Source organism: Mesoplodon densirostris, chromosome 17, assembly GCF_025265405.1.
Source record: "Mesoplodon densirostris isolate mMesDen1 chromosome 17, mMesDen1 primary haplotype, whole genome shotgun sequence".
NCBI lineage: Eukaryota > Metazoa > Chordata > Mammalia > Artiodactyla > Ziphiidae > Mesoplodon > Mesoplodon densirostris.
This window is the reverse complement of record NC_082677.1, coordinates 66882978-66901099: the sequence shown is the minus strand read 5'-3', so window position 1 is coordinate 66901099 and position 18122 is coordinate 66882978. Positions and strand designations below refer to the sequence as shown.

Here is an 18122-nt window from a genome sequence, read left to right as displayed (position 1 = left end):
ATGGTTTAGGGCTTCCCTGGTGGCGCAGTGGTTGAGAGTCCGCCTGCCAATGCAGGGGACACGGGTTCGTGCCCCGGTCCGGGAAGATCCTACATGCCGCGGAGCAGCTGGGCCCGTGAGCCATGGCCGCTGGGCCTGCGCATCCAGAGCCCGTGCTCCGCAACGGGAGAGGCCACAACAGTGAGAGGCCCACCCACCCCCCCACACACACACGAAATGGTTTAGCAGTAAAAAGCAGATATTCAATGATTTTAGGAACTTTGTAGTAAAGGGTTAACGCTGTTTGGAAGTTACCTACTAGGTGCCAGGTTAGCCCTTGGGCTTCTCTGGTTTAGAGTCCTCACAATCCTACCAGATGGGTATTATCTCTATTTTAGCACTATAGAAACTAAGCAGGAACAAAGGCTCAGAGTGCTTAAGTAACTAGACAAAGTCACACAGCTTAGAAACTAAGTTATACTATGAATTCTATTCAGTCAGCATCAAATCTCATTCTCTTTCAACAGATGATGGCAGACTTTAAGCACTAAGTAAACAAACTGAAGACATTTTCTCCTTTCTGTATGATTCTCTAAAATATATGCCATCATTTCATGGGGAGCTTATGTTAAGAATGACTTCATAAACAAATCATTTGTGAAAGAGAAAAACCACATCCAGGGCAAAGTCATAAGTTGAAAAAGCCTTATTTCAGAGAGTACTTCCTGAAAGAGACAAAGCAGCAATTACAGCTGAACAAGTACCAACTCCTATACCGAGTATTATATTTGAAACAACTTCTTAAAGCAACGGAAGAACCTAAAACAAAAGAAATACAGCATTTCTTAAATATACCATTTCTAGAAAGAGCTGTTTTAACACAAGCAACTCAAAGAAATCTTTTACAGAACTGGGTATACCGAGAAATGTTCCTCTCAAACACAGCCTTTTGATGGACAGGAGGTAAGTAGCATTTAATTAACTTCATCACAGATTATCAGAAATAATGCTGTACTTATTTACTAAATCTCAAAATCCTTGTTTTATTTTAATAATATATTACTGAAACTATGTTGGTGAAGGACCCTCAAATGGGATATACTGTCATCTTCCTACATTATTAACATGTTTCATTTATTTTCAATACTGTTTTACACTAATAGTAAATGTAAATTTTTTCAACTTAAAGAAAATGTTGATACAATAAATCAGAAATATCTTTAGGAGTCTTTGTCACCTGGTTTCAATTACATTGTTTCACAGAATGTACTTAAAGGCTTTTAAGAAAAGACTATAGCTAATCATGGAATCTAAAGTTTTTAAAATGCTGACTTAAAAGCCAATCACTTTTCAATATTTATCCAAAAATTTATCTGTGTGTACAGAGTACAACCTGTATGGTAATGCCTTTAAAACACATACATCACACATATTTTAGTTAACCTTAAGCAAATGAACACAACTGTTGGTGACATAAAGTCAGCTTGAATTCAATGAGGGGAAAAAGATTTACTCAAAAATGGTTTGTAAGTAAGGAATTTCTGTGACAAAATTCGGGAATAAGGATGGGTGGAGGGAGTTTTGATACAAAAGAAAAAAGGATACAAAATGTCATTTACATTACAATTTTCACTATTTAAAAATTCATGGAAAGTTAAAAATGAGTCAAGTCTCTAAAATTATTTTCCTTTGTATGGTAATACTAGAGAGTTAATTTTTCTATGTAGTATTTTTCTCATTTTATAGAAATTAATATTCTAGCCAATACAATATTTGGAAATTTTAATAAATACAGGCTTTTAAATATATAGAATTCTACTCCAAAATCATATTTAACCTAAATATTTGGCAAACTCGCTACAGTCAGGAAGGTAGGAAGGGAAGAAAGGGGGGAGAAGAAAACAAATTCATAGCTTGTGTTTGTCCTCAGCAACTGCTCAAATTAATTTTAAATTACAGCCCATGATGCCACTACCAGATGGCTAACCTCCCCCAGTTTTCACTAAAGAGAGACTCAGGGCTGAATGAGAGACAGACCATTCTGCAAAGTGACATTTTTGAGGGAAACTTTTCTTACACCTCCATATTTCAAGGGGGATGCCACAAGGTTCCATCTCTTTGTAGCGAGTCTATTTTTAAAATCACTGTTGTTGATGTTATATTGTGGGTGATAGAAGTTTCACACTGAGGGGGTCACAGCTAAACTCCTTTCCAGTAGAAATGGGCATTTGGGGGGGGTGGAAATTAGTTTCTGCAAACACATAAAGTTACTGAGTGACTTCTTACTAATAACTATTTGTCTTTGAGATTCCTTTTTTAAAATTAAATTTGACAAATAATACTTACGCTTCTGGATCTCGGTAGAGTGAGGGCGTGAAAGTTACCACACGAGCAATATCTTATTCTCAAGGAGTGTAATCTGCTTCTGGGGCACTGGTAAACACCATCTGGAAGACTCAGTATTAGGCACTCCCAACTGTGCATTAAAAACTAGCCCATCTATTGTTTTAAGAGTCAAGTTCTTGTGGGACTTCCCTGGCAGTCCAGGGGTTAAGACTGCGCTCCCAGTGCAGGGGGTACGGGTTCGATCCCTGCTCGGGGAACTAAGATCCCTCATGCCGCAAGGTGTGGCCAAAAAAAAAAAAAAAACAGAGAGAGTAAAGTTCTTGATCTGTATACCATGGCACAAGACACTGCTGTTTCTAGACCTATGATAATCTAGAGAGAACATAATACTATGAAGAAGTGTTTGCCACTTTAAAAAAAAAAAAAAAAACGGTTTGATGGCCAATGAAGCAAGCCTTCATTGACAAACTAGAGAGTGCTTGCTATGGGTCACCCCACCAAAGTTTCCTTCCTTCACTTATCCGTCAATTCAGCAAATATTACTTACTGAGTATCTACTATGTCCTCACCAGGCAGTGGGGATTCAGCAGTAAAAAGGAAAAGTTCCTGCTCTCAAATGAGAATTACTGTGAATATTCAGTAAGCAACCAGTTATATGGTTTCTTTATTAGTTTTCTAATACATAATTTATATATTAAAATTATATTTAATGAGTAAAAATTCATTATTTAGACATTACTAATCTGGGTTACCAAATATTTAAACAGAATGAAGACGATAAAAAGTGGCAAGCTATCAATACTTTCTAAGATTCAAAATTCAGAATGGCCTTTCCCCAATTAGTCCCAAACAAAGGATACCTACCATAGGCACAACTGCTACCCAATTTCACACTACAGAGAGAAAATGAATACATTTGCCAGTGCATCATGACACACCAGACCATCTTAATACACTAATACGTTAGTACATATTAGTAATAATACCTAGGGAGTGTATTTCTTAATAAATACTAAGACACATATATTGACTCTATGTCATAAAATACTGTCAAAATTAAAATCCGCTGATATGCCAAGTCGAGTGTGAGAATGTTAAGCATTTATTTTTTCAACAAAGAGTTTTATTCCTCCTATTCTTAACTATTTTACAGTTTCTAAGTGTCATGCCCACAACAAGCTATACGATGACCACCCCTCACAATCAAGCTCAACCTGGCCCTTCTATCGAGCCATATCCAGACGAATACAAAATAGCAGCCCTTGTCTTCTACAGCTGTATCTTCATAACTGGCTTGTTTGTTAATGTCACTGCCTTATGGGTTTTCAGCTGTACCACCAAGAAGAGAACCACTGTCACCATCTATATGATGAATGTAGCACTACTGGACTTGGTATTTATCGTGAGCTTACCCTTTCAAATGTTTTATTATGCAAAAGGTGAATGGCCGTTTGGAGAGTACTTCTGCCAGATTCTTGGGGCTCTCACAGTGTTTTATCCAAGTATTGCTCTATGGCTTTTTGCTCTCATTAGCGCCGACAGATACATGGCCATTGTACAGCCGAAATACACCAAGGAACTTAAAAACACATGCAAGGCCATGCTAGCGTGTGTGGGAGTCTGGATAATGACCCTGACAACCACCATCCCACTCCTACTGCTCTATGAAGACCCAGATAAAGCCTCCACCACTGCCACCTGCCTCAAGGTTTCTGACATCATCCACTTAAAAGCCATTAACGTGCTGAACTTCACTCGACTGATTTTCTTTTTCTTGATTCCTCTGTTCATCATGATTGGGTGCTACTTGGTCATTATTCATAGTCTCCTTCACGGTAAGACATCTAAGCTGAAGCCAAAGGTCAAGGAGAAGTCTATACGGATCATTATCACGCTCATGGTGCAGGTGCTTGTCTGCTTCATGCCTTTCCACATCTGCTTTGCTTTCCTGATGCTGGGAGGGGACGAGAACAGCTACAACCCCTGGGGAGCCTTCACCACCTTCCTCATGAACCTCAGCACCTGTCTGGATGTGATTCTCTACTACATTGTTTCAAAACAATTTCAGGCTCGAGTCATCAGCGTCATGCTATACCGCAATTACCTTCGGAGCGTGCGCAGGAAGAGCTTCCGCTCAGGTAGCTTACGGTCCCTAAGCAACATAAACAGTGAAATGTTATGAACGGTCATTGTTTGTCTTCGATCTCTTTAAATTCACTTTACTAACTTAGGGTCAGTGGATATTCTGTAGGATATCATCAAGTCCCTTCTCTCCCGAAAAAAAAAAATAAACTTTAAGAACCCTTCCTCCTTTGTGAGATCTTATTATTGTGGCAGCATAATTAAATACACTAAAGTACTTCAATAAATTCATTATCTTTATTTTTAAAACCTGTATAAAACATTTTCATGAATTACTGGGAGAAAAGCATCCAATTCGTGTTTCATATTCAAGCCTTATCTAAATACATAATTGACTTTTTGGATTTAATTCTATGTGCAGGTGAGTCATGATGTCAATCAGGTCAGCAGGCAAAATAATGGAGCTATTGTTTGAAATAATTTGACTGAATTATTTTCCAACTAGACGCAGCTCCCTTTGGTCTAACTTATACTCCGAATTGGTGGTCTAAATCCAGTTCTTTGTATTCTAAACACCAAACTTCCATGATGCCTACACAAACAACTATGTTCAACTCATCACTGTTACTGCTGCAGAGCAAAATCTGCAGAAGCAAAAGCACCTGAGGGTGCTGTAAAGGCCATTGCCATCAGCCCCCACCTACTCTAAGTTCATTTTCCTTTGGAAACAGACAATAGTCATTCAATAAACACTTACTGAGAGCCGAGTATGCACCAGACTCTACTTGAGACTAGTGGGGGGGACCTCCCTGGTGGCACAGTGGTTAAGAATCTGCCTGCCAATGCAGGGGATACGGGTTCGAGCCCTGGTCCAGGAAGGTCCCACATGCTGCGGAGCAACTAAGCCCGTGGGCCACAACTACTGAGCCTGCGCTCTAGAACCCACGAGCCACAACTACTGAGCCCACGAGCCACAACTACTGAAGCCCGTGGGCCTAGCGCCCGTGCTCCGCAACAACAGAAGCCACCGCAATGAGAAGCCCGCGCACCACAACGAAGACCCGTTGCAGCCAAAAATAAATAAATAAAATAAATAAATTTATTTTTTTTTTAAAAGGACAATTAATCCTGCCAAAGGGCAACAGGGTGCAGAAAGAAAACCAGCAGGTACGAGAATACAAATACATAGCATGTTAAGAAAGCTGAATGACTGACGGGGAAGTGGCTTGAAACATTGGATTGGGGTCAGATTATGAGGGCTTTGAAGAGAAAGAAAAAAACAACAATATATGGGGTGGGGAGGCTGCTACTGCTAGGATGTTTGCATAAGTGACCTTACTTAGTTCCCTCCACTGCCCTGTGAATTACAGAGTATGAGCCCCAATTTACAGATGAGGGAAGTTGAGAGAAGTAACTTGCTCAAGATGACACACAAATAATACACGGCAGAGCTGGAATCTCAGGTAAATTGGTCTATGTGATGGCAAAGCCTAAGCCACCTGTACTATTCTAGACGGCCCTGATGCCGCCTTGAAGAAGCTTGATTTTTATTCTGAAGAAAATAAGGATTTAGAGGTTTTTAAAAGGAAGATTAGCATGGTCAAACTTGTATTTTAGAAAGATAACTTCTGAAAACATTGCATGAAATACTTTGGAATTGATAGGAAGACTAGTTGGAGAATTACTGCAAAAATCTAGGCAAGAAAAGACTGGTTAAGACTGGGATAATGACAGAAGGAGTCAAGGAGATGCGATGAAGAGCTGACTTATACAGGACTTCGAATGAGTAAGAGTCAGTGCCCTACTCCACTGATGAGAAGAGGGAAAGGTTTCCAGCTTGGATGACTGAGTAGATGAAAATGCCATTAGTTAAAATAAGGAGTACAGAAGGAGGAGGAGCTAAGAGTGCAGAAAGAGAGGTGATCAGGCTAGGTAAGAGCTTCTGAACATGATGAATTTTCCTTGAGTCTTAGAAGTCACTAGGAAATACGACTGAAGAAAGATCAAGAAAGCAATATGGACTGGAAATAGAGAGCTGGGAAACAAACAACAGATGCTGACTGTGGTTGAAGTCATGGGGGTGGACGCGACGGCACAGAAAGCGCACCTGGAGTAAGCTTGAGAAAGGAGCTGCACAGAGTAAAGAAGGTCAAAGAGGACCAGGAGAGAGCAGTGTGCTGGGATTCAGGCGAGCAGCTTATTTCATGAAATAATGGGATGTCAAAAGCATATAATGTGCCACTGAAAGGTCAGATAAGACAAGTGAAAACAAGCCACTGGCTTTAGAAATTAGTTGGTTACTGGTGACCTTTATAAGAGAAGTTTTAATAGTGGTGAGGTTAAAAAAAGAGAGAGTGAGAATTAAATAGGAAGTGAAGAATTGCAGGAAGTGCAGGTAAACTTGGCATTGATGAGAAAGAAAAAGGTAACAAGACATTATGTGGAAAACCCTGCAAATTATAAAACACATTGACTAAAAAAGGTTTCCTCTCCTGAGTTTTTGAAGCTCTGCTTACCATCAAATAAAAGATATATTTACAAAATGCAAAGTTTATTGAAGTAAAGATTTAGGTTCCAAGAAGTCTATGTTTGAGAACGCGTCAAGATTCAAAAAAGCCACACTATAATGTTTCACGATTTAAAAGGAAAGAGAAATATATTCTCATTCAGGTGATGTCTGAATTAACATTCACACTGTCTTTCAAAGGGGATCCTATAACTTTTGAATTTACTCAAATTTGCAATTCTTGCTACTAGCTAAGATTTAAATAGGTAAAAGCCTTCTGGCCTCAAGATTTAGTAAAAACATTGCCACCAACTTCAAAATTGAATCAATCTTCCTTATAGGTACCAGTCACGATTCCATAAAGAAATAAGTGTCATGCATTCAAAGAAATAACTGTCATTCAACTCTATGTGCAATAGAAAAAAAAAAGTCATCACACAAGGGGACGATGTACATAAGAATTAAAAGCTATGTTACTACCCACCCACTAAATTTATTCTAACACAAACATACACAATACACATAACCCTTCTACAACTCAGTAGGCCTTATAAAGAACCAAAAAGAACTGGCCTCAGTGAGAAACGTTAGGGGAAAACTAATGATTTAGTAATGCTACTTCTTTTCTGAATCAACATGGAATCATTCCTAGTGACGACACTATTTACCACAACAGCAGAATAGTCAACTTAAACTTCTTAGTCTAACTGCAATTACAACCCGTAAAACTCAAAAACTGCATAATTATGACACAGAACTTTATGGGTCTCCGTTAAAATATTATTCAGGATCATACATTATTAAGACAACTAAATATCAGTACTCATGCCAATAATTCAGTAAATCCCATGAAGGATAGCTATTACCATCAATATTAACAATGTAAGTGTGAGAGCTGTAAGGTCACTAACCGTATTTTAAAAATAGAGATCCAAAGTGAATCTAAATCAAGGTACCTGCACTAGCCTAATAGTTCTCAAAAATATATACTGAAAATTAAAATAAGGCAGAAGTTAGTACACACACATTTTAAATATGTTACCTTTATTTTATAGTATCTCATCTCTTAAAAACAGTCTCAGAAACTTACTTCAGAGATGCTTTAAAGGCACTTATATGTGCCAACAATTCTGCTCCTAAATGCCAATTATTTCATAAACGAATGCATGTTTTCTCATTTTGTTTTTAAAGAAGACCAACACAGTATGAAAGCACAGACACCCTTTGAGTTAGGTTGCCCACTGCAGATTGGCGACAAAGTTATAACCTATATAGTGATTTTCTTTTACCTTTGGTGGAAATATATAAACAATATCATTTAAGAAAAGCATCATTCTTCAGAAGCTTAACTTCAGACAAATAAATTTTGTTCCCTAATCTAATTAATTAAATTTTGTGTTTTTATGTTTAATTAGTTAACAAAGCTACAAAGACAAAATTTCACTATGAAAACACAATTCTATCTTCAGGACCAGAACAGAAAATTCATTAAAAATTCTCTAAAATATGAGATTTGAAAGCTACAAAAAAGAGTGAGTGTAAAACAGATTCCGTTTCAAGAACATAATGAAAATGTTAAGTATACACTGGAATTTTTACATATAAAACCAATTTTACTATATCTAAAAGTTTAAAACATCCTCTTACTGACTTTCATGTATAATCACGCTCTAAGTCAGATTTAAGTAGTTATGAATTAAGCTAATATTTGAGAGATACTTACAATCCAGAAGGCAAGTTCCTGGCTGCAGTGATACCAGAGGAATACCGCACAGCTTCAGCGAGGATAAAGTCACCCGCCGCTGACAACACCCAGGAGCCCAGCAGAAAGGACTGAAAATAAAACAGGAAGAACATGACAGAGAGGAGTCTTCTACAAATAAACTAACATTTATTTAATTAGAACCAGCTCAGGTATATATATATTTTTTTAAAGTTTGTTTTTGTTTGAATAGACTTTTCAAAGTGAGGGAGTAAAACCGTATTGGTCAAATGTATTAACTTCCATAATTCCTAAGTATGTTGAAAAAAAGATATTTATAGCATGACTTATTTTTACAACTAATACACAAACCATTAAGCAAAATAAGTGATTAGAATTTTATTAAAATAAAAATCCTTATTAAAAGGGTTATGGCTGGCTTCCCTGGTGGCGCAATAGCTGGGAATCCGCCTGCCAATGCAGGGGACACGGGTTCGAGCCCTGGTCCAGGAGGATCCCACATGCGCGGAGCAGCTGGGCCTGTGAGCCACAACTGCTGAGCCTGTGCCCTGGAGCCCATGAGCCACAAGTACTGAGCCCGCGTGACTGGAGCCCGTGCTCCGCAGCAAGAGAGGCCACGGCAATGAGAGGCTCGCGCACCGCAGCGAAGAGTGGCTCCCACTCGTCGCAACTAGAGAAAGCCTGCGCGCAGCAACGAAGACTCAGTGCAGCCAAAAAAAAAAAAAAAAAGTTATTGCCCACTCACACTGATATTATTATCTATTATCATCATTATTATTTTATTATGCTAATGGCTTAAATTTAAATTTTTTCTTTGGTTAATGTCCATGTTCCAAATCAGACAGAGGATCATGTAATAAAAAGATAATTGTTAATGAAACACCAAGCTTAACAAAATAAAACTATTTAAAAACAAGAAAACAGAAACATTTTTTTCTATAACCTAAGTAGCAAAGGGAAAATACATAAAAACTTACTGCAAATTTTCTGCTTCCATATCTTCTTTCAAATATCCTAAAATTATAAATAAGCAGACTACTGCAGAAAGTATCTTTCAAATCAAGGCAAATTATTCTTCCACAAATCAACCTCCAAATCTAGATGGGGATTTAAAAAAGAATAACAAATAAGAGTAAGATTTGTTCAGGTCTCTTCCTTAGCAAATTTATTACGTTTACTTTATACTGCTTATTTTTAATACTCTAAGCTCAGATTCCCCAAGGTGGAACTGAAACTCTCCATATCTCTGTAGCAGCTCTTAGAAATGCACACTGAGGGCTCCTTAAGAGGTTCTAGCAGGAGAGTGTGGCTATTTGCACTCCTAGACAGAGGGTGATTGTCCTCCATCCAGGCAGGTCCCACCTCTAGAGCACAAATGCCCACAAAGTGGTGCAGGAGAAGAGGACTGCCGCCAACTTAGCCAGGTGAACCAAATTAACCCCCCAAACAGTAAAGGTACCAACACAGGGCCACAGGGCCCTGACATTCCCTTACAGCAGTGGTTCTCAGGGCTGGCCATATGCTAGAATCCCCTGGGGATCTTTCTAAAAAAGTACACCAATGCCCGGGCCCCACCACTAGGCTCCCTGACTCAGTTGGTCTAGGGTGAGGTCTTGGCATCAAAAAAAAAAAACAGTTTATGTAGGTGATTCTACTGTGCAGACAGGATTAAGAATCATTGTATTACAGCAACTGAAATCATACTGAAGCTCTACTATATTCCAACAGAAAGCAGTAGTATGGATAAATAACTGAATCACAGGAACTTGGCAAAGCCCACCTAAGCAATGGCATTAATTATATCCCTATGAAGAAAAGATGTCAGTGCTCAATAATGGATTATCATGCTTAAAATGGCTAATCAAGTATTTAGCATAGAAAAGGTGGCAGGTTATAACCATAATTTGCACTAACACTCTCTGATACTGTGATTTATAATAAGAAATATATTTTGGTCTTTGCCCATTGGAATTTCCAAAGTGAAGAAAGCTATAACGGTGTCTTTTGTCATGTTAATGAGGTGACTTCTGGAAGCACCTCAGAATGGGGGCTGGCTTCCAGGGGAACCAACCTTGTGATTAGAAGGTCAGAACTTTCAGTCCCACACCCTGACCTGCAGGGAGGGAGAGGGGCTGGAGGGTGGATCAACTGCCAATGGCCAGTGTTAATCAATCCTGCTTATGGAATGAATCTCCATAAAAACCCAAAAGGACAGGGTTCTGAGAGCTTCCTGGGTGATGAACATGTGAAGATCTGAGGACAGTGGGGCTCAGAGAGAGCACGGTAGCTCCGCACCCTTTCCCCTTACCTTGCCCTATGCATCTCTTCCATCTGGATGTTCATCTATATCCTTTAATAATAAACTGGTAATCCAGTACATAAAACATTTCTCTGAGTTCTGTGAACTGTTCTAGCAAATTAATGGAGCCGAGGGAGGGGGTCGTGGGAACTCTGATTTATAGCCATTCGGTCAGAGGTACAGGTAACCACCTGGGCTGGTGACTGGTATCTGAAGTGCGAGTGCAGTGGGCAGTCCCGTGGGACTAAGCCCTAACCCTGTGGAATGTGATGCTCTCTGGGAAGATGGCATCAGAACTGAGTTCAACTGTAGGACACCCAAGTTGGTGTTTGAGAATTGCTTAGTGTTAGTGTGGGGAAATCCCTGCCAAGTTGGAAATGGTAACGGAATACCCCTTTTGCACTCCAACTCACAGACAAGACCCAGCACCAGAATTTTTCATGTGATCAGCCCATAAATCTCAAAAGCCACAGACGTCTGCTCTTCCCAGCAGCAAAAACCCAAGAGAAATTTCCTACTTGGTTTAACCCACTGTAAAAGTAATTCACAGACTCTCAATCTATTAGAGCTGAGAGAGAGCTTAGCTCCTCTAACATATTCAAACTGAGGCAAGTTTTTGAAAATGTTAAGTATGCATACTAATCATACAAAAAACAGATTTAACATTGTTTAATTCCCTTGAAATTAAAAATTGCATTTCCATGAGTAAAAACTGAAGCTGAAAAGAGATGTGTAAAAGGAAATACTGCAACTGCTTCATTATAATCTGCTTTGCTGAAATTATCAATAAATACAACTAGAGAAGTTACTTGTTAGTGGAATATTAATAATAAATAATATTTCTTACAAATTTAGAGGCTTTGAGAGACTAAGAATGGCAGGAAGAAAGGCAAATCAAAGAAGAAGGCCTGCCTTCTCCCCTCCCAGAGGCCAGTGGAGCGGAGCTCACCTGGAAGTCGTCCTTGACTGCCTGGAGGTCGTACACAAAGAACCTCTGGCAGTGTGGAAGGAGGAGGGCCAGCAGGAGGGACAGGGCACTGGGGACCAGTAAAAGACCCTTGGACACAGGTGCTTTGTCTGGAGGGAAAAACAAAACTGCTTTCAGAATGACTGTCCCTATGATTTTAAAAAGCACATGATTGAAAAGCAAGAGAATTCACTTCTTTTGAATTAGAATGAAGACAAAGTTCACACACTCTGGAATTTAATTCTTATTAACATATATTTTCAAAACATCTTCCTGCAGAGGTAAGTGATCAAAGGGCACTGGAAAACAAGTGAAATCGGCTGATGGGGGCTTCACTGTTATCTGGCTCTTATACAAGACCAAACCAAGTTTACTTCCATGGAATACCTTTTTAGAAAACGGTCACCAAAGTATAGAGAAATAGACAGAGGAGTATGTTTTCTATCATACTGACCAGTTAGCTCCTGAGCATGACTGGGATTCACGCACATAAACATTCACTTTAAGAAATTTAAGAAGCGGTTAAAAGTGCTAACATTGCTGCCTGCAGTGGTCTGCTGAGATTTTCCACCACGGGCACCCTGGAGCCTTGTCTAAATCTCACGCAGCCTTCAAACAACAGCTCAGTTTCCACTTCCTTACATCAGTCTCTCCCATTTTAGCCTGAGGGGCTCTTCTCCCAACCTGCATCCCCGTTTCCAGGTACTAGTTGAGGAGTCAGGGTCTGGAACCTGTTTGGCCTTGCCGACTACATTAAAGATTCCCGAGGGAGGCCACCTGCCTTCTCTTCTCTGTGTTGGCCATAAAGCCTAGCACAGCTCCTTGAGGGAATGAAACGTCCAGATCATCAACAGGCAAGACCACAGGAAAGCGTCACAGACACTTTCAGACAGAGACATTCTCAGATCGTGTGAGGTGCACTTCCATGGGGAGTGAAGCTACTAGTTATGGTTGGTATAGTGTGGTTATTGCACTTGTTTGCGTATATAAAAATAGCCCAACTACTTCCTCTCTGGTAAGGTCTTACAAACAGCTAAACTGGAACCATCGGTAAAGTGGCTGCATACTATTTTCACGACCAAGATGCAATCAAGGCTCCAGGGAATCTAAGAGCTAACGGAGCTCCCCGCCCCCCAGAAAACGGAGTCCCCACCACCTAGTACCCCAAACGTACCGGAAAGCACCATGGTTGTGAGCCTGACCAACCTAAGTCTTAACGCGAGCAATTTCAGCCTGTTTTCCTCACCTGTAAAATGAAGATAAGAGACGCTACCTCAAGAGTGTTATGAGAAGTAAATAAAGAATGAATATAGGGAAAACTGCTCCAACCACCACAATCACAACCCCAGGAGACTGGGCCTCCTTGGTTAAAGGCAAGCTCCTCCCTTATTATTCCAACAGGACTGAAGACGGAGCACAGGTGACAGAGGTGCGCCTTGAAGGTTTCCTCCTTCAACTTGGACTTCACCGATCCTTGGGAAATGGGTCCCATCATTTATTCATTCCTGCCTCTTCCTGGCTGCCTGCAAGATTCCACTGTAGGTTCATGGTCTCAAATCTCAAACTGACACTCTCCACGGACCAGCAATGCTCCCGCTCTTCTATAGTAAGTGTGCCCTCTCCTCAAACCTTCCTGCTGCACACTCCCAATGGCTTACATGTCACCATATGAATAAATGAATGGTTTGCTTTGGTATTCTCACTCATATCTCTCCAATTAATAAGCGCCTACTCCTGCACACCATGCATTATCCTAGGTCCTGGGGTATAGCAGCAAATGATGGACAAAATCCCTCCCCTTGTGGGACCTACAGTCTAGACAGCAGAGAAAAGAAAATACACAAAGCAAGGTAAATATCATGTCAGATACAAACAAATGGTATAGAGAAATTAAGTGGGGTAAAGAGCGAGGCTGTGTTACCCACCATGGACTTCCTGCTCTCTCTTCAGATAAAAGATAGGACTGCTACCCACCCACACCTGCCCCTAACTGAAGTGGCATATGGCAATGTGACGTGCTTTGGCCAAGTCAACATAATAGATGTCACTTCCAGGCAAATATTGGAGAGCCAGTGAATGGCCTTTCCCTTGGCCAATGCTCAAGATGGTGGCTATGCTACGAGCCGGATGCCAGAGTTCAAGACACTACGGAACAGGCCCTGCCAGGCGACTCACCATGGAGGGACACCAGCAGTAGGAAACAAACCTTGTCGTTTCAGGTCCCTGACATTTTAGAGCCGTTTGCTATGGCAGCATAACTAGCCTATCCTGGTTTAGGGGAAAACATAGTGCTAGTGGGGCAAGAAGGGTGCTCTTTTTCATAGCGTGATTAGAAGGCCCTCTGACAAGGTGAAATTTGAGCAGACACCTGAGGATGTGGGCCTTGCAGATATCTGGGGAGCAGTATTCTTGGCAGGGAAAAGAGCAAGTCCAAGTGTTGTGAGACAGGAACACACCCAATACGATCAAGAAACAGTAAGGCTGCCAAGGCAGCTAACGGCAGAATGAGCGAAAAGCAGAGAGGCAGGATATAAGGTCAAAGAAGCCGGGGAGCAAACAGTGTAGAACCCTATAGGCCATAAGGACTTAACCTTTCCTTGGAGAGTGACAGGATGCTCTTGGGGACGTTAAGGAAAGGAATAACATGATCAGACGTGTTTTCAAAGGATCGCTTTGGTTGCTAAGTTGAGAAGAGATTACAGGAAGGCAAGCATAGAAGAAAGGAGACCAGTTAGGAGGCTACCATAATAATCCAGACAGAAGATGAGGATGGCCTGGACCAGGGGGGTTTGGGTGGGGGTAGTGAGAGTGGTCAGAACTGCGGTATGCTTGGAAGGTACAGCAGGCGGGATTTGCTGGCTGACTGGGTATAAGGTATATGGGCAAATGGAGAAATCAAAGAGGATCCAAAGTTGTTGTTGCAAGCCAGTAGAACTGTTACCAGCTCCTACGATGGAAAGTTCTGTCACCCTCGCCCTTACCATGCCTACAAGATCTGGGCCCACCTTGCAAACTGTTCCCTAACCCCCATCTCCACCCCCCACCTCCTAGGGCTCTACCCTTTATACCAATGCTGCTCAAAGTAACTAGTCCACAAGCTGTTACCAGTCCAGAGTGAGAACAGAATGTGAACCAACACACTATGTCCTGCAGGGAGGAAGTCCTGCTATGAAAGAAATATCACCTGCACTGAACACGTGCTCTGCTCAAATGTCACCTTATCTGTGGATGTCCCATGTAATTCTCTATCCCCTTTGTTCTGGTCTATTTTTTCACAGCACTTATCAACAACTGACTTATTAATAGTGATTCACCAAATCTATGATTCAAACTGACTGTAAGATATACCATTATTTTAGGTGTTACTAAAAAAGAAACACTGTCAAATAACTCTAAGATGGCATCAACTGTAAAGTACAACCCAATATTAGAAACACTAAAATGTGAAAAAATGCAATTTGGAATCAAGAAATACATTTCTCTGTGTATTGTCCATCTCCCCATCCTCAGTCCCCACTAGAATATAAGCCTCTTGAAGGCAACAATTTTGTCTGCGTATGTTCACTGCTGCAGTATCCCTCATGCCTATAACAGGATCAGGTCCATAAAGGCAGTCAACAAGTGTTTACCTAATGAAAGGTGACTGATAGATAAGAGATGCTCAATAAATACTGGTGAAAGCAACCCAAGAATCCACTGATGGATAAACAAAATGTGGTATATCCATACAGCAGAATATAATGAATTATATTCAGTCTTTAAAAGGAAGGAAATCTTCACATGCCACATCATGGATAAACTTTTTGGACATTATGCTGAAGGGAATAAGCCAGACACAAAATGATAAATACTGTATGATTCCATTTCTATGAGGTACCTAAGGAGTCAAATTCAGAGACAGGAAATAGAAAGGTGGTTTTGAGGGGCTGGGGGGAGAGAAGAATAGGGAGCTGTTTAATGGGTACAGAGTTTCAGTTTTGCAATATGAAGAGTTCTAGCAACAAAGGCACAACAATGTGAATGGGCTTAATGCCATGGAACCATACACTTAAAAATGGTTAAGATGGAAAATTTATGTTATGTGTATTTTACCACAATTAAAGACTAAAAATAAATAAAATATTTACTGAATTAATAACGGATCCTATTTATACAATCATTTTAATTCTGCCTAGGACTAAACCCCTAAAAATACAGACCTGATTACTTAACTCAGATAACACTACCATTAAGTCCTCTTAAGATGAGCAAAAATCAGATCCCAAAAACCTATGAGGAAAGTAACAGATAATATACAATGGACCAAGAAGTCCCACATCACAGGACAAGTATACAGTATTACTATGGACAGCAGAATTTACCGATTAACTCAAGATCTGTACATTTCGCCATATGAAGTTTACCGCAAAACAAACAAAAAAAGAACTTTAAATGATTATTAAATTCTAGTTAACAACATGTATGCTTAAGTGTTTAGAGATAAAGTGACTACAACTTACTTTGAGATCCACCAAAAAATAAGACAAATTGATGAAACAGAGAATGGATATTTAATAAAGCAAATATGTAAAATGTTAATTGCAGAATCTAGGTGTTCATTATACCCTTCTTCAACTGTGGACGTGGGCAAATAGTGAATCACAGAATATGAGAGCTGAGATAAGACTTAAAACACATGAAGCAAAAACTTATAGAAACAGATAAATTCACAAATATAGTAGGAATCTTCAGCACTCCTCTCACAGTAATCAATAACACAAGTAGACAGAAAATCAGTGTCATGGACTGAAATGTCCCCCGCCCTCCTCCAGATTCATATGTTGAAGCCCTAACCCCCAATTCGACTATATTTGGAGATAGGGTCTTTAAAGAGGTAGCTTAAGGTTAAATGAGGTCACAAAGGTGGGGCCCTAATCCAATCTGTTCTTATTGGAGAAGGAAGTGGCACCAGGGATGCACACATACAGAGGAAAGACCATGTGAACACACAGGGAGAAGACATCTACAAGCCAAGGAGAAAGGCCTCAGGAAAAACCAAACTTGCCAAGGCTTGGGTCTTGTACTTCCAGGCTCCTGACCTGTGAGAAGATAAACTTCTGTTGTTTAAGCCATCCACCCACACTGTAATACGTTGTCATATCAATCAGTAAGAATATAGAAGACTTGAAAAACAATATCAGTCAATTTGACCTGATTGACATTTATAGTATACTCCACCCAACAACAAAAAATTACACATTTTTTTTCAAATGGATAAGGAACATTCCCCAAGACAGACCATATTCTGGGCCATAAAACACACCTCTATAAATTTAAAGAAATTAAAACCATACAAAGTACGTTCCCTGATTACAACAAAATTAAACCAGAAATCAACAACAGAAAGATGGATGGAAAATCCTCCAAATACAGCTGACCATTGAACAACACAGGTCTGAACGTCAAGGGTCCACTTATATGATTTTTTTTTCAATAAGTACATACCACGGCACTACACAATCCATGGTTGGTTGAATCCACGGATGTGGAACCATGGATATGAAGGGCCAACTATAGAGTTATACTTGGATTTTCGACTACATGGGGGTCAGCACTCCAAACACCCACGTTGTTCAAGGGTCAACTGTACTTGAAAATTAAACAACATACTTCTAAATAATACCTGGGTCAAAGAGGGAGTCACAAGGGAAATTAGAATATATGTTAAATAGAATAAAAAGTAGTACAACCAAGCAGAATTTGTGGGCTGCAAATAAGGCAATGCTTAGAAGGAAATTTATAGCATTAAATGCTTATACAGGAAGAGGAAAGGTCTCAAATGACAATAAAGAGTACAAGCTTTAAAATACTAGAAAAAGATGAGCAAACTAAACCCTAAGCAAGCATACGGAAAGACAGAATTATGAGCAGAAATCAATGAAATTGAAAACCAAAATATAATACAGAAAAATCAATGAAACTAAAAACTAACTCTTTGAGAAGATCAATAAAATTGATATACCTCTAGCAGGACTGATCAGGAAAGAAAGAAAAGACACAACTACCAGTATCAAGAATAAAGGAGGGGGGCTTCCCTGGTGGCGCAGTGGTTGAGAGTCCGCCTGCCGATGCAGGGGACACGGGTTCATGCCCCGGTCCGGGAGGATCCCACATGCCACTAAGCGGCTGGGCCCGTGAGCCTGCGCGTCCGGAGCCTGTGCTCCGCAACGGGAGAGGCCAT

The 18122-nt window shown here is 40.2% G+C and overlaps 2 protein-coding genes across 3 annotated transcripts in view; one reads left to right on the top strand and one right to left on the bottom strand.

Annotated features, from left to right (window-relative positions):
- Positions 1-18122, bottom strand: part of UBAC2 (UBA domain containing 2) — a 165261-nt gene that overhangs the window by 126139 nt on the left and 21000 nt on the right. The window contains exons 2-5 of one of the 2 annotated variants that reach the window (XM_060080110.1): positions 13077-13148; positions 11885-12012; positions 9614-9733; positions 8637-8746 (exon numbers count right to left, since the gene is read on the bottom strand). In XM_060080110.1, the coding sequence (XP_059936093.1) occupies positions 8637-8746; positions 9614-9733; positions 11885-12012; positions 13077-13148 (430 nt within the window). The remainder of the gene's footprint in view (positions 1-8636; positions 8747-9613; positions 9734-11884; positions 12013-13076; positions 13149-18122) is intronic. The other variant, XM_060080111.1, reaches the window with a different exon arrangement.
- On the top strand, positions 3491-4507 carry GPR18 (G protein-coupled receptor 18). Its single transcript, XM_060080268.1, has one exon. It carries the CDS (start codon positions 3491-3493, stop codon positions 4505-4507), a length of 1017 nt encoding a protein of 338 aa, XP_059936251.1.

Bases quoted from the DNA above. Each gene is read 5' to 3' on its own strand.
- GPR18 (XM_060080268.1), top strand. From the start codon at position 3,491: ATGCCCACAACAAGCTATACGATGACCACCCCTCACAATCAAGCTCAA.